This window comes from Musca vetustissima, unplaced genomic scaffold, assembly GCF_032173495.1.
Source record: "Musca vetustissima isolate MV318-11 ecotype Yass unplaced genomic scaffold, APGP_CSIRO_Mvet_v1 utg9089, whole genome shotgun sequence".
NCBI classification, from domain to species: domain Eukaryota; kingdom Metazoa; phylum Arthropoda; class Insecta; order Diptera; family Muscidae; genus Musca; species Musca vetustissima.
This window is the reverse complement of record NW_026880574.1, coordinates 230936-246570: the sequence shown is the minus strand read 5'-3', so window position 1 is coordinate 246570 and position 15635 is coordinate 230936. Positions and strand designations below refer to the sequence as shown.

Below are 15635 nucleotides of genomic sequence, written 5' to 3'. Positions count from 1 at the left end.
CACGCCTTTATAAGGCAGCCCTCAAAAATTATTCTTTAAAAAATCCATGCCTTTAAAAGACAGCCCTCAAAAAATATTCTTTATAAAATCCACGCCTTATGATAAGACCTCCAAAAATATTCTTTAAAAAATCCCCGCTCAAATTTAACTCTTTCCTTTCCAGATTAATGTTTTTGTAATTAACCTCCATGGTGTCCGAAATAAACAACCAACCATCCAACCAAAAATTCTATTGTATTTTGATACCCGTCTAAAATCTAGCAAATCATGCTATCAACGCGAAATGACAAGCAAACAAACCCATTCATATTTAATATTCATTGTCACTGACATGACACATGACAATGTGGTGTTAAGACCCCCACACACACAGACACGCATTCATTTGTGTCAACAACAAACTCAAACATCAACAGAGAATGAACAATAAAAGTATTAAAACAGAATATGTCACCGGCGAACACCCAGCTCATTTTCAAATGTGTGTGAACACACACACACTCACACCAATGGTCTAAGTACCCCCATGTATTATTTGAACTATTATAACAGTTGTTTCTACTGCTTCCGTCAGCTCATGTGAGTGGGATTCTCGGTTGCTGCTTTTATTGTAAAATAATAAGGGCAACAAGAACCACACGTATGTGTACGAATGAACGTGTGGTGCATATACGTGTGTGTTTGCATGGATGTGTGCTGTTCAACTGGCCTTTATTTACTTTTTACAATACGAACAAGAGCAACGTCAACCAACACTAGCAGCTAAAAGTTGTGGCAGCACAAAAAAGAATTACAACGACAACAATAACAATAAAACATTGACCTTGTATATTTTTCGCACAATATGTGTTGGTATTTGTTGTTGTTGTTTTTTTATATTGTTATTCTTAATGTATTTTTGTGTTTATCATACTCTTTATTGTTAATTCTTTGTCGTCGATTGTTTGTGTTAATTTCTTTCGATTATTTTCATTGACCATTATTTGTTTTGTTTTTAATTTTCCAATTCATAGAGTGGGATTTCAAAGAGGGAAAAGAAATATCACAATGGGAGACCTATGATGGCCTCTCATAAACTCGATGTCTACACTCACAGTTAACATTTCTAGTACCTCGCTCACTGACTTGATGTTCGTTCTATTCTCTCGGCCATATTGTGCCTCCTCCCTTGAGTAATCACGCTCTCTTGTACTCTTATCTAGTTGTTTGTTTTTGGCATTTACATTTGTATTTTTATTTTATTTTTGTAGTTATGTAGTCGACAGGTGGAAATGTTTGCTATTATTTGTGCTTTGATGTTGATGGTTTTTTTTTCAGTGTCATGGGTGGCGTATGGGCGATAATTTATTTTTGACATTGCCATCACTTATACGCATGCCATGGTCTAACTGAATTTTTATGATCAAAATTTATTTTGACATTTTTTCATTGACATTTGTGTAGTATTTTTTTTTTTTTTTTGCAATAAAATAAATTTGATGGTCACCTTTTGCGGAATTAGTTTGGCGTGTTAATGGAAATATATGATAAAATTTATAGGCGATTCTAAATTAACATCCTAAATATAAAAAAAAATAATTAGAAACATTAACATTGATTGCGTAGGAGTCCAAAAATGGTAGAAAATGTATTTTGGTTTTAGAATTCAAAGAATGCAAGAATATTCTATAAGAATACCTATTTGTCTCGCACGACAACACGTTCATAAGTAGCCTTGAAACAATTCTTTAAAAATCAACGCCTAAAAATAGCCTTTAAAACATTCTTTAAAAACCTTCAGCTTCAGATCAAAAAAATAAAAAAAACCTATAAATAGCCTTAATTTTTTTTAAACTTCAGATATATTTAGCACTTAATTTTTTCTTAAACTTTGCCTATAACAAGCACTTAATTTTTATTACCCACGCCTATAAATAGCCTTCACAAATTCTTTAAAAATCCACGTCTGTAAATTGCCTTGACACAAATTATATCAAAATCCACGCCGGTTTTTGGAATAAAAAATATGACTTACAAGGGATTCTGATTAGGATTCTACAAGAAAAAGGATTTTTAAAGAAAGGCAAGGGTGGACCAAAATTGTCTGTAATTTTTTATTTTATTAATCAAACTATTTCTGAACACGTTTTGTAGGGCTATGCTCATTGATTGCAAATGTGAAATCAGATTTTGAATCAGACATGAATCCAAACGGGGGGTCTACCACGAAACTATTGATAATTTTGGTACCCAGATTTTACATCCAATGAGACTTCAAAATATTAAATTATTGGCAAATTGATAGAAAAAAAATCACAAAATTCCCGAAAAATATGAAATTAAGGTGAATCGTTATTATTATGGCTTCCCTAAAAAGTGGACTAAAATTTATAATTTTGGTAAGACTATGTGGTACACAATTTGAACCCAAAATACCAAATTACAGCCAATTTCTTTTTATGGTGAGCGTCTCACCTGAGACTAATATCTTCCAATGTTATCATTAGTAAAATTTAATTTTTTATTAAATTTTATTTATTATCGGCAACAACACAAGTTTATGAACAGTCGCAGTTGCTCGCACAATTCTGGACAGAGAACATATCTAGGCGTCGATTTGTGTTATAAATATGTGTTATAAATATGACACTGACACTAAGACTCAATTTTTTTACATATGAAATGTTTGGTGATTATCTTCAAATTTGTCGAAATTTCACGTTCATTATAATCACTAATTCCATCTATTTAATTGGCCGTCATTACATGTTAAAATTTTGACATATATCAATGTTATATAAGATTTTCCAATGTAAATTATATTCACAAAACCAGTGAGCGAAGTAGTATAGTGGGACGGGGCCGACCATATGGTACCCTACATACGGTACCCCATCGAGCTCGATGTTTCAGAGGATCCATATTCTGAGCCTGGGCAATATTTCGCGATATTTGCACCCTCTTGACTGATTATAGACCAACAGCTCCATTTTTTAACCCTGGTATACTTCCCAAATCTCGTTTTCCCGATGTGAAAATTTACGCCAAAAAATAAAAATTTGGTCACTTTATGTTTTGGTTGATTTGACCATCGTAATATTGACCGATCACCCTACACCGTGTAAAATGTGTGATGTTCTGCATATGACATTTAGAGCCACTAGAAAAATTGACAAAAATAATTGCACCTTCTAAATATCATATCAACATTACCGAAAATTATAGGCGTCGTCCTTGACCATAACCGGAACTACATGCAAAATTTCAAAGCGATCAGCGTGACACTTCCGCCCTCTAGTGGGGTAATTGCAATGCTAAACATTAATATAGCACATAGACCCCTTTAATTATTTATGTATAACCGAGATCAAACAACTACTCCTCTTGGATATACTATCCACTTCTTGGGTCTATGTTCTTCAGGAATTGGTGTTGAATGTGCCTCATCGGAATATTGGTTGTAGACCTCATCTTTATTTGGGCAAAATCAATTTCAGACAATTTGAAGTCCATTTACAAATGTCCTCCTGTCTGGATGGTACCTTCTAAACTCTACACATCGTAACATTTATTCCAATCTTAAATCAAGCTCGAATATTGGTAATAGCGGTCCACTCCTTCTGTTATCTCCACATCAAAATAGTCATAAATTAGCTGAAAATTAGTTTTATAATATCATGCGAACGGACTATCCGATTTTAACCAAACTTTACACAACCCAATATATTAACCAAACCTGTATAATTTTCTAAGATGGTACTTTTCTCACCACTACTTCTAGTACCTCCCGATGTGATCAAAATGTAAATCTTATTACATTTACGTATATCACATCCCAAGATGGTCGCCATCGATCCATTTATTCTGGTACCTCCACAACAAAAGGTGCGGATTTTAAAAATCTGTAAAGTTCATTTAAAGCGAGTGGAGTAACCAATATGATCCATTGATTGCATATCGTAATATTTTATAAAACCTACATTAAATCGGTAGAAGATAATATCTAAAGGGCTACTTCTTCTGGCACCCCTCCTGTGTGTTCTAAACATGACGGACCTTAATATTTACACTAAATATAGATAAAGTGCAATTATCGGCTATTTAGGCTCACTATCTTAAATACCTCCCGCACATGTACCAATTTAAAAAAATATATATATATAAATTTAAAGTAATTGTAAAAACACTGTTTCGAGAAAAAAGGGTTTCAAGTCTGAGAAGCACTTCCGCCTTCACTTGATACTGACACAATCGATCGGCTATATCTTCAAGAGTTGTTGAAATATTCACTTTAAATTAAATAAACAAACCAATATTCAATTTCTTGAAACCGAAAACAGTAATCTAAATTCCAAAACTCAGGATTCCAACTTTATCCTATCAGCAAAATGCAAATTGTACCATATTTAGCATTAATTAGCACCTTCCGTACCCTTTAACCACGAATTTTCAAAATAATCTCATCCTTGCAAAACTTTCAGAATCCCAGCTCTACCCTTCACATGAATACAAATTGTACCATATTAAGTACCATTTAGGACATTTCGTGCCCATAAGTACGTATTTCCATGTCTCAATCCTGTATACAACAGTAATTTCAATCTTAAATTCCAGGACTCCAGGCGTAGCCGTTTACACAAAAAGAAATTGTAAAATATTTGGTACCATTTAGTAATTTTTATTCCTCCCATAAGTACGAATTTCGTAAGGCTCTGTCCTTTCACACATAATGAAGTTATGCCAAATATAGTACATTTTAGTACACATAAGTATTATACTACCATATCTGAATTTTACACCCCAACAGCAACCATTATTCCAAATTTTGGGTGTCTAGCTCTCTTCGTTTAACCAAATTTAAATTGTAACAAATCTAGAGCTGTTTAGTACTTTTCCCAAACCTGTCTCCTCTCCATAGCTCAATTCTCAACAGTAATCGTAATTTCAAATGTAAGGTTTTCAGCTCTTTTCGTTCACCCCAAATCCAAATTGTGCTAAATTTAGTACCATTTTAACTCCTAATTTAAAGAACAGAGCGTTCACCTAAATCCAACATGTATCATTTAGTACTTTTCGTACACACCTGAACCCTGGTTCCCATGGGATCTGTTGATTGTTGTCCGGCGCCTTAGCGTTCAAAGCCACCTCCTTATCTTCCTAAGGTTGCACAATATGCAGTTGCATACCATTGAAGAAAAATATTGTAGTCTGTATGGAAAAAAATCCGTCACTACAAAAAAAATCTGCTCTGAAAAGGGATGTTCTGGTGTGATGTCAAATGTCCGAACCTTGACACGGCTGAATTTAATTCGTAGATGCAATTTCTAGCTCTTCCCGTTTGCCTTATACAAAGGATACCATATGTAGTACTTTTCGTACCCTTTTAGTTCGAAATTTCAAAAAATTTCAGCCTTACCTCACCCCTACAAACCAACAACAAATCACACTCAGAATTTCAAGCTTCTAGCTTCAACCGTGTCGTCTGGGCGATGGTCTGTCAGTTACTCACTAACTCACTTATAACTAATCTATTTTATATATTAAGATAAATATATCATATATGTCGTTCCTTTTATCTTATTGATAATAAATATACATTTTGCAACATTTTACAAAAACCTTATCAATTAAATATGTTTTTCATTATAACCAACATTTTTTGCGCGCAATTAATTAAAATGTTATGCCTGAATGAAAATTTTGTTGGCATTGTTTTTTCAATATTTTTCTCTGTTGTTTTTTTTTTAATATCAACATTTAAGATTTTATTTATTGTATGGGCGTATTTTGTGTATTTATTTATTTTGTTGATAAATAAAAAAATAAAAAGAACATTTTGTGATGAGAACACAAAACCTGTATAGATTATTAACAGTTTTAATGATTTATAACAGCGTGCAAATGTTGCTGTTAATGGTGGCAAATACAGGCATGCATAAATATTTTCTAAATGTGTATTTGTTTTGTTAGAATAACAAATTAAAACAAAAAACAATATTAACATTTGAATAAATAATGCAAAATGTTTTCTTTGTATGTAAACAAATAACAATAAATGTAATTCGAAAAAAAATCTATTACTCAAAAAAAATATTTTAAACTATACTTTGCAAATTATATTTATTAAACAATATTATTAAATTATTATGCTTTTCCTTGAAAATTTCATATATGTATATGAAAATGTAACAAATTAAAATACAAAATTTTATTATAAGTATGTATACATTTTCATATATATTTTGTTTTCTTTTAAAAAAAATCGTCAAACATGAAAACAAAATCAAAATGTACAAATTATTTCAAATATTCCAATTATTTTGTTATTATATATTTGTTCGATATTTATTATAAACGAAACGAACGATTTTCCCTGCCTTTGTTGCATTTGTTGTAAAGTAAAAGTGTTGTTTTTCGTGTTCCTTCCGCTTTTTCATATTTCTGTGGTGGTCGTTGTTGTTTTTCTTGTTGCCGTAAAATACTTAATGAATTGCAGCTGTTAGACATTTAAGTGGCCGCCGCTGCTGCTACAACAAAATTCTCTTAATTATGCATTTTAGAATTTTCGTTTTTTCGGTGTGAAAATTTTACATTACATTTACGTTTTGAAAATATCGGAACCGTTTTGTGTAGGGGATTATCATGGAGTATAGCTTTGATAATAGTTCATGACAAGTACATTTATTAAATCGACTCAGAAAGGTAGACTATAATTTAGTATGATTTAATTTTTTGTTATTTACAATTCAATACAATAATAATAGTAGTTACCTTATACCAAATTGTACAATGTAGAAGTTTTGGTATATTAAAACCAGTGAGCGGAGCAGTACAATCGGACGGGGCCGACCATACGATACCCTACACAACTACCACGGAATTCTAACATTCTGCGGATTTTTATTCCGAGACTGGACAATATTTCATGATAGCTGCATCTTCTTGCCCAATAAGAGGTCAACAGCGCCTCTTCCTTACACTGACATATTTTCCGAATATTACTAATATTGAGTACAACCCTTCTAATTACTTGTCCAGTTTCCTTTAATCGTGGGTTGTGCTGTGATGTTCGGCTTTCAGTTGTGGCTTATAGAACGACTCGAAAAAAACACGAATTTCCGTCCATTTCATCCCAAAATTGTTATCTGATCATCACCGAAAATTATAGGCGTTGTCCTTGACTATACCTGGATCCTCATGGAAAATGTCAAAGCGATCAGCGCTATATTTCCGCCATCTAGTGTGGTAATGGGTTACTGAATAATATCTGAATACGTAAGCACCTGTAAATATTTAAGTGTAACTCCCACATCCAAGTACATACGCCAATATAATTGGTATCAATTTAAAGGTCAACCACTCCTCTTGGATATACTATCGGCTTCTAGTCTATGTCCTTCAGGAGTAAATATATACGACATAGAATAAAATTTTTGTGATTTTTCACACAAAAGTCAGGGTCCATTTTACCCGCTAAATATTGACCGATCTTTATCAAAACAGGCATGCTTATTCTTTGGCCCGACCCCCTTCTCCATGTGAAAATTCGCGATGTTCGGACAATAATTGCGGCCTCTGGAGCGATAAGAAAATCAGACAAAAATAAAGTTTTTGGTCCATTTCATCCCCTTAATATTAACGAATCTTTTCCAAAAACAATAGGGGTCAGAACCCATCCTACGTGCAAAATTTCGTGAAAATTGGTCCATAAATGTGGCCTGTATCGTATTTACAAATTATAATGGACAGACGGACGGACGGACACACCTGTCTAGATCAACTCAGCTAGTCGAGATATGACGATCGGTATACTTAAAGGTGGGTCTAGGACCAATAAATATTTCGCGGCGTTACAAATTCTTGGGGTGCACAAAGCTATAATACCCTGACAACATAGTTGTGTAGGGTATAAATACACCTCATTTTTAACCCTCACATATTCTGATGGGCTCTCCGTATTCTCAGAGTGTAACATACCTTCCCATAGAATTGCTTTTATATTTTTTCCCAGAAAAAATTAACCGAAAATGTATGGCACGGTGAGGGCTGTTATTTAGCCCTTAGGATTCATAAAGGATAAAATGCATAATATCAGAAAATTTTTATAGGCCTGTGTTTTAATCTCACAAAATTTCTCTCCCAATATTAAATATTTTGATTATCATAACCACATAATTCAATCGAAGTGGATATGACTCGGTTCTTAGGGGGAAAACATTATCCTCGTAAAGGTCGAAGTGTTAAATATATATATATATATATATTTTTTTTTTTTTAAGAATTCTATTTGATAAACTCTATAGAAATACAGACAAAATTTTGTATAACATAATTACCATAAAAATATGAATAAATAATAATAAAAAAACTTGTGCATGAAATTTGGTCCGAATTCTCCAAAAAGGTCAGTGTCCTTGCCCCAGTGATGTCACGATTGTCCACTTTTATTCCCTAAAATTTTTAAACGAATTTTCAGATAATAAATCAGATTTTATTCTATATACTGCATATGACCACTACTTCGTTAGCGAATGTGAGAATTAAATTATTCTCACGTGTTCAGAGAACTGATTATGCCAATTTCAGGATTCCAGCCCCATCGCTTCACTTACACAAAATTTAAATTGTACCAAATTTAGTACCCATAAGTATGAATTTCCAAAATTACATACATACCCTAATTCTACACTCCAACTGTAACCTTATTTCCAAATTTCGGTGTTCCAGCTTTATCGGTTGACCCAAATCAACGTTTGGTACCATTTAGTACAAATGTCCAAAACTTCCTTCATATCCCAATCCTACACCCCAATAGTGAGCCTTACTCAAAATTTCAGGATTTCAGCTCTATAGGAGGTTCATTAAAAATTTAAATAGTACATTTGGTACCATTTAGAAAACATTAGTACAAATTTCCCAAAAATTCCTACATATCCCAAACCTAAACTCCAACAATGACCTTAACTCTAAATTTCAGAATTCTAGCTCTATCGTTTCACCTAAATCCAAATTTAGTACCATTTAGTACATATAAGTACAAATTTCCAAAACTACATCCATACACTAAATCTTCACTCTGACAGTAATCTTATTCCCAAATCGGTTCACCAAATTTTACCAAATATAGTACCATTTAGTACTTTATGTACACATAAGTAAAAATTCCCAAAACTACCTAAATATCGCAATCCTATCCAATCCGACGGTAATGTTAATTCCTGCTCCAATCGTATTCCCAAATTAAAATTGTACCAAATTTAGTATTTTTCGTATACATTTAAAAATCACCTCCTTATATCACTCTGCTTCTCAACCTTCGCATTCTTATTCCAAATTTCAAGTTTTTAACTTTATCCATTCACTTGCTACGAAATTGTACCAAATTAAGTGAATTTAGTACTTTTCGGATTCTTATAATTCGAATTCCAAAAAATGGACCTTAATTTCAAGTTCCATAGTTCTATCTCTTCCGGTTCACCAAACACAAATACCACATTTAGTACTTTTCGTGCCGTACTAGTACGAATTAGCAAAAAGTGACCCTTACCCGAAATTTCAAGATTCTAGCTTAAGTCGTTTCGTCTGGGCTCAATTAATTCACCCTTTCATTAGTATAAAATTTTGAACCCATAACCAATTTGCCATCTTATATATATATATATATATTGAAGATTTTGCTGTAAAAGTATTTCTTATGTCGGTTCCGCAACAGAAAATGTTGGCCAAACGATATGAAGTTTAATTCAGTACCTTTAAGTATGAATTTTCAAAAAAAAAAAAAATGTAAAACATTTTATTTATCAAAGTTCAAATTAAAAACAAAATGTTAGGCTTCTAATAGTACGTTTACATTGTACCGGATTTAGTTAACTCTGTGGGTTTAAATTGTCAATTCCATTGTATATATAAATCTTCATAAAGTAGGTTAACCCGGTAGAAAGTTCTAATGTAAATGTCATTTAAGTGTACCAATTCTACCCTGGTACAATATTTAGTACATTTTAGTACCAATTTATAATTTATATCCAAAGACATTCATTTTGTATAACCATATTTACCTACTCGTGTCAAATTGTCAAATGTTCGATATATGCCTATCAATATGTCTATGGAGACCAATAACCCTTTTATTTTGGTTATTTGGTTCAACAAACTAACATGTTTAGCAATTTTGTCTATAATTAGTTATGATCTAATTTCCAAACCCAAATGGCAACGTCAACAAAAAATTCCATTATACGCGAGCGAATACACAACAAAATAGCTGCTGCACTGCACAAATAGCGTCTTAATGACAATAAAATTAGAGAAACATGAGGAGGATGGGGAGATACTGCAACCCTCCTTCTCATTCCCCCATCAATTACCATGACGACAACATAACAAATCAAGTCACCACAACGAACATGGAGAGAATAACTAACTACTGAACTGAAATACCGTAACAGAAACAACAAAAGCAACAACAACGAGTAGCAGAGCTATGGAAATTTTCATTTGTTTGTTTAGTGGAAAATATATCATCGAGCCCATTGAACGAATGAATGGTATGGATGATGGAGTGGCGACGTTAACGGAACATTTAGATAACATCATCGATTAACAATAAACTGCTGTCAACGGAGGATCCCCCTACCAAGCGGGTCGGCTTCATATATCCTTTCAATTAGTAAAATTTATGTTTAGTCTACGAATACGAACGTTTAATTAATATGCAAATGAATGTCCTGACGTTGATGATGATGTCAGAGTGTGAGTAAATGGGTGACTGGGTGTGTTTGCCAGTGAAGAGGTGAAAATTTCCTTGTTACAATTACCAGCGATTAATTCAGATTTCCTACTTGTGATAATGAAATAACTAATGTTCAGTGATTTGTTTGCTTGTCAAGTACTGATTTCCACAGAATTACCACTACACATTAAAATATGCGTACTGTTGGTGGAGGGAGGGGGCAATAGCGGGGTGAATGAAGTGTTGACAACAAATGACAGTTTAAATGCATAATTCATGATAACAATGATATACTATGTACTGATAGTATTCTACTTATTATGTATAGGGGATTATAATGCTAATTATGATGTGTTCAGAGAGTGAGAGATTAAAATCTGTCACTTTATATTAATATATGTGTACTCGCATTTATTTAGTGTTGACACACGTGTAACATATATTAAATTTAGCATGAGTAGTTTGAGGAGGTTTGTCTAATTTGAAGACCCTTTAGATTAGCGTATATTAATAAATACTGTAATTTAAAATTACAATGTATGACAATTACCTGTGACATTTTTTCCAGTACTAAACTATGGACTGAAATGGAAATTAGATCCCACGAAAATAAAGCAAATATAATTTAGTGACACATAATGTCAACACATTTTTTGGATCGCATAAAATATTAGCCATAGGCACTTTTGATGTGAATTTCCTTTTAATATTTTATCGATGACCAGCTATAGACGAGGATTTTTCTCAAATATTTTTCTTAAAAATATTTGTTCATGGACCAGTATGAATTTGTGGGTATCTGTTTCAGAGAATTTGGAATCTGTCTGCCTGTCCGGCTGGTGCGCAAACTTTGCACATCGTAATATTTCTACCAAACAAACTTAGTTAAAGCTCGAAGATGGGGAATATCAGCCCACTCCCCCTGGCACTTTCCCCACAATATGGCCAAAATTGAGCTAAAAAAATAATTTTATAATATTATGCGAATGGACTATTCGATTTGAACCAAAATTTGCACAACTGAGAAGTGTGTTTCTTACAAATATTGCTTCAAGGTTCTGCTATAGTCCTAGATTTCCTTAATGTATATTTGCTTACAAACATTTTTCAGAAGTGGGTTTCTTACACATATTGCCATCCAAAATAAGGACTTCTCTTTATTTACAAAAACAACAACAAAACAATAACAAAAATTTAGTTTAGTTTAAATTAGTTTTCTTCTCTTTTAAATCTTCAAATATGTATGTGCAAAGTTACAAACCTTAACTTAGCATTGGTATTGATTTATCAGCCCATTGAAAATCTTCTCTTAAATGATTTAGTTTTTCACACATAATGTCCAACGTTCAAACATTATAATAAAAATTATATATTACGAAAAAACTTTTATATGTGATTTACGTTTACTTTTGAAACCACGAAACGGATAACCCCGTATGTTTCAAAGTCCAGTAATACATACAAAATATTGTTTCATGGAACAACTATGGGCGTGGATTGTTTTTAATTTTTTCTAAGGAAGAGATAAATAAGTTAATTTTTTGTATTATTTTTCCAATATTAGAATTTTAGGATAATTTTTTAAAAGCCAAAATGCGTGGATTTTTTAGAAATAGTTTTTCAGTATCAGCTATAGAAATGTGTGTCTTAGAAATATAATTTCAAAACTCAATTGAAAACTCAATATGCAAAAAAAAGGTAAGACCTTAAAAATACCGCAAATGGGTCGGGGCCCTTAATTGGTGGCCATTATATAACAGGAACCCATATGTTTTTGCATTAATTTCACCCAAAATTAAAATAAATAGAAATGTATTACAGGCAATCCACACCTGGTTTACATTAATCGCCAATTTATTTATTTCGTAGTTTTGAGTTTTTTAAATATAATACAACAACATTTTTATAGGCAAATATATATAATGTTTGACCAGGAACATATTTAGATGAGATATCTACTATGTTGGGAAAACAACAACTATGTTGTCAGAATATTATAGCTTTGTGCAGCCCCAATAGTTTGTAACGCCGCGAAATATTGGTCCTAGACTCACCTTTAAGTATACCGATCATATCATATCTCGACTAGCTGAGCCGATCTAGACATGTGTGTCCTTCCGTCCGTCTATCCATTATAATTTGTAAACACGATACAGGCCACAGTTATGGACCAATCTTCACGAAATTTTGCATGTAGGATGGGTTCTGGCCAATGAAGACCCTTATTGTTTTTGGTAAAGATCGGTTAATATTTAGGTGATGAAATGTACCAAAAACTTTATTTTTGTCTGATTTTCTGGTCGCTCCAGAGGCCGTAATTATGAGCCAAACATCACGAATTTTTACATGGAGAAGGGGATCAGGCCAAAGAATATGTATGCCTGTTTTGAATCGGTCAATATTTGCGGGTCAAATGGACCCTGACTTTTGTGTGAAAAATGACAAAATTTGTATCGAATAGCGTATAGATTTACCCCTGAAGAACATAGACCCGAGAAGTTGAATGTATATCCAAGAGGAGTGGTTGACCCTTAAACTGATACCAATTATATTGTCGTATGTACTCAGATGTGGGAGTTGCACTCAAATATTTACAGGTGCTTACGTATTCATATATTATTTAGTAACCCAGAAGGCGGAAACATAGCGCAGATCACTTTAAAATTTTCCATGAGGACCCAGATGTGGTCTAAGATAACGTCTATATGATGATCGGATAATAATTTTGGGATGAATTGAACCGAAAACTTAATTTTTGTATTTTTTCGAGTCGGTCTATAAGCCACAAGCCGAACATCACTACACAACCCACGGTGAAGGGAATCTGGATAAGTAATTATAAGGGCTGTGCTGAATATTAGTACACAACTCGGCTCCGTCCGACTATACTGCTCCGCTCACTGGTTTTAAGTTATTTTTAAACAAATTTTTACGGAAAACATTTTTATAATTAAGGTTATTAAAAATGGAAAATAATTTTGTTCTTTTTTTACAGATTACTTATAAATTCTGTAAGTACAATTTTTTATTTCTATTGACATATATTTCTCCAAACAATCGGTCAATATCTTCATATCAGTTCATATCAGAGCCGGATATGTACCCTTTAGAATGCATTGAATTATTTGGATTCGGACGTCCCAGTGGTCGGAAATCATACCCACACTCGAAAAAAAGACTCTTCGTTATTTACAACTGCTATAAAACAACAACAACATAATTATATACACTCATGTTCTTATCCTTTAAGTCTTTACAAAGTTAATTGTTTGACCTTTTCCTGCTATGTAATTTATTTAATATACCCTAATTATGGTATATACACTTTTATATGACAATAATATGCCTCATCGAACTATTGGTTTTAGGCCACATACTTCTTTGAACCAAATCCGTTTCAAACAATTTGAAGTCGATATACAAATGTCCGTCCGTCTGTCTGTGTGGCACACGATAACTCTCGTAGGGAGTAACCGATGGAGAATATCGGTTCACTCTTTCTGGTATTTCCTCCACAAAATGGTCAACATTGTGCAATAAATTAATTTTATAATGCGAACAGACTATTGGATTGGAACCAAACTTAGTACAACCTATTATCTTAACCAAGACTAGACCAAGTCCGAAGATGGGATCCATTAGTCCACTTTTTTTGGTACATCCCACACAAAGGTAAAATTTTTTCAATATTTTTATTATCTTTACCAAGCCCAGATGAAGTCCAAAGATCTGACCCATTTGTCCACTCATTCTGATACCCACAAAGGGTCAATCTTTCATAAATTTGTAAATCTAATTTGAAATGAATTGAATAAACGATTTGATCAACATTAAATCCGAAACCTTTATGATAAAAACATAAACCTTGTGTAAAGCGAATAATAAAACTTTTTCTTAATTTGCAAGTATTCTTCTTCCTATAGGAGAGCTGGAGGTATTATTCCTCCTATAGCTGAGCTGCAGATATTCTTCTTCTATATTCTGTTTCATTTGGAATAGTAGGTATACCCCCATCTGTCGGCCACTCCAAGTGACAATTTGTTCTTGTTTTTTTTATAATAATACTCAAATATTTTTTATTTCAACAAATATTTCACACGATTGTGAAAAAAGACGATGTACAAAAAGAATTTATGACTTGTGTACCTTTATATATAAGATTTTTAAAACTAATATTTTAAATATATTTTATGGCAATATACACGAAATTTATTTATTTGTGCAATTCTCAACAAAAATGTTCATAAAAAACACGTTATATTTCTTTACCTCGACCTCCACCGGATAATGGTGTTAGTGGGCATACTGGAAATAACTGGGCCTGTAAATATTGCACACGACCACCTAAATCCATTTTTAATGCATTTCTTTGCTCCTGCTTCTACTGCTGACTGCTATTCTATTTTTTCCAAGCCGTTTTGAAAATTCACACAACACATTGGGTATACCGAACACGTTTTTAATTTATTTTCATTTTTTCACACCGAAAACACACGGAAGGGAGATACTTTCATGATTGCACTGCACCGTATTTACCCTGGCTAAGCAATGAAATTTATTTTTTCATATTTTTTTTTCTACCGGAAACGGAAGGATACTTTAAGAAATTCTCGTAAACAAAGAAAAAATGTTTTTGAAAAATAATGTTGTTTACGTTCGCTTTGGCAGGAAAATAACCCGAAAAATAAAATAATTTTTTTTAAGATTTCTTGAAGAAGAATTTTTCAAAGGAATATTTTACAGTTGTTTTTTCGACAAGAATTTTTTTTTTTTAACACAAATAAATTAAATTTTCGACATTCCAAACGTTTATTTCATTTTCTTTGTATTATCTTCATCTTGTTCTTCTCGAAAACTCGTTTATTTATTTGCTTTTGTTCAACCGACCTTCTTTCCAATGTTCGCGTCGTGGTCCTCGCATTAC

At 32.7% G+C, this 15635-nt stretch overlaps 1 protein-coding gene across 1 annotated transcript in view; it reads right to left on the bottom strand.

The window, feature by feature from the left end:
* Nucleotides 1-15071, bottom strand: part of LOC133326251 (cytosolic carboxypeptidase Nna1-like) — a 37762-nt gene extending 22691 nt beyond the window's left edge. The window contains exon 1 of the mRNA XM_061534934.1: nucleotides 14981-15071. Within this exon, the coding sequence (XP_061390918.1) occupies nucleotides 14981-15065 (85 nt within the window). The 5' untranslated portion in view covers nucleotides 15066-15071. The remainder of the gene's footprint in view (nucleotides 1-14980) is intronic.
* Nucleotides 15072-15635: the final 564 nt, after the last annotated feature.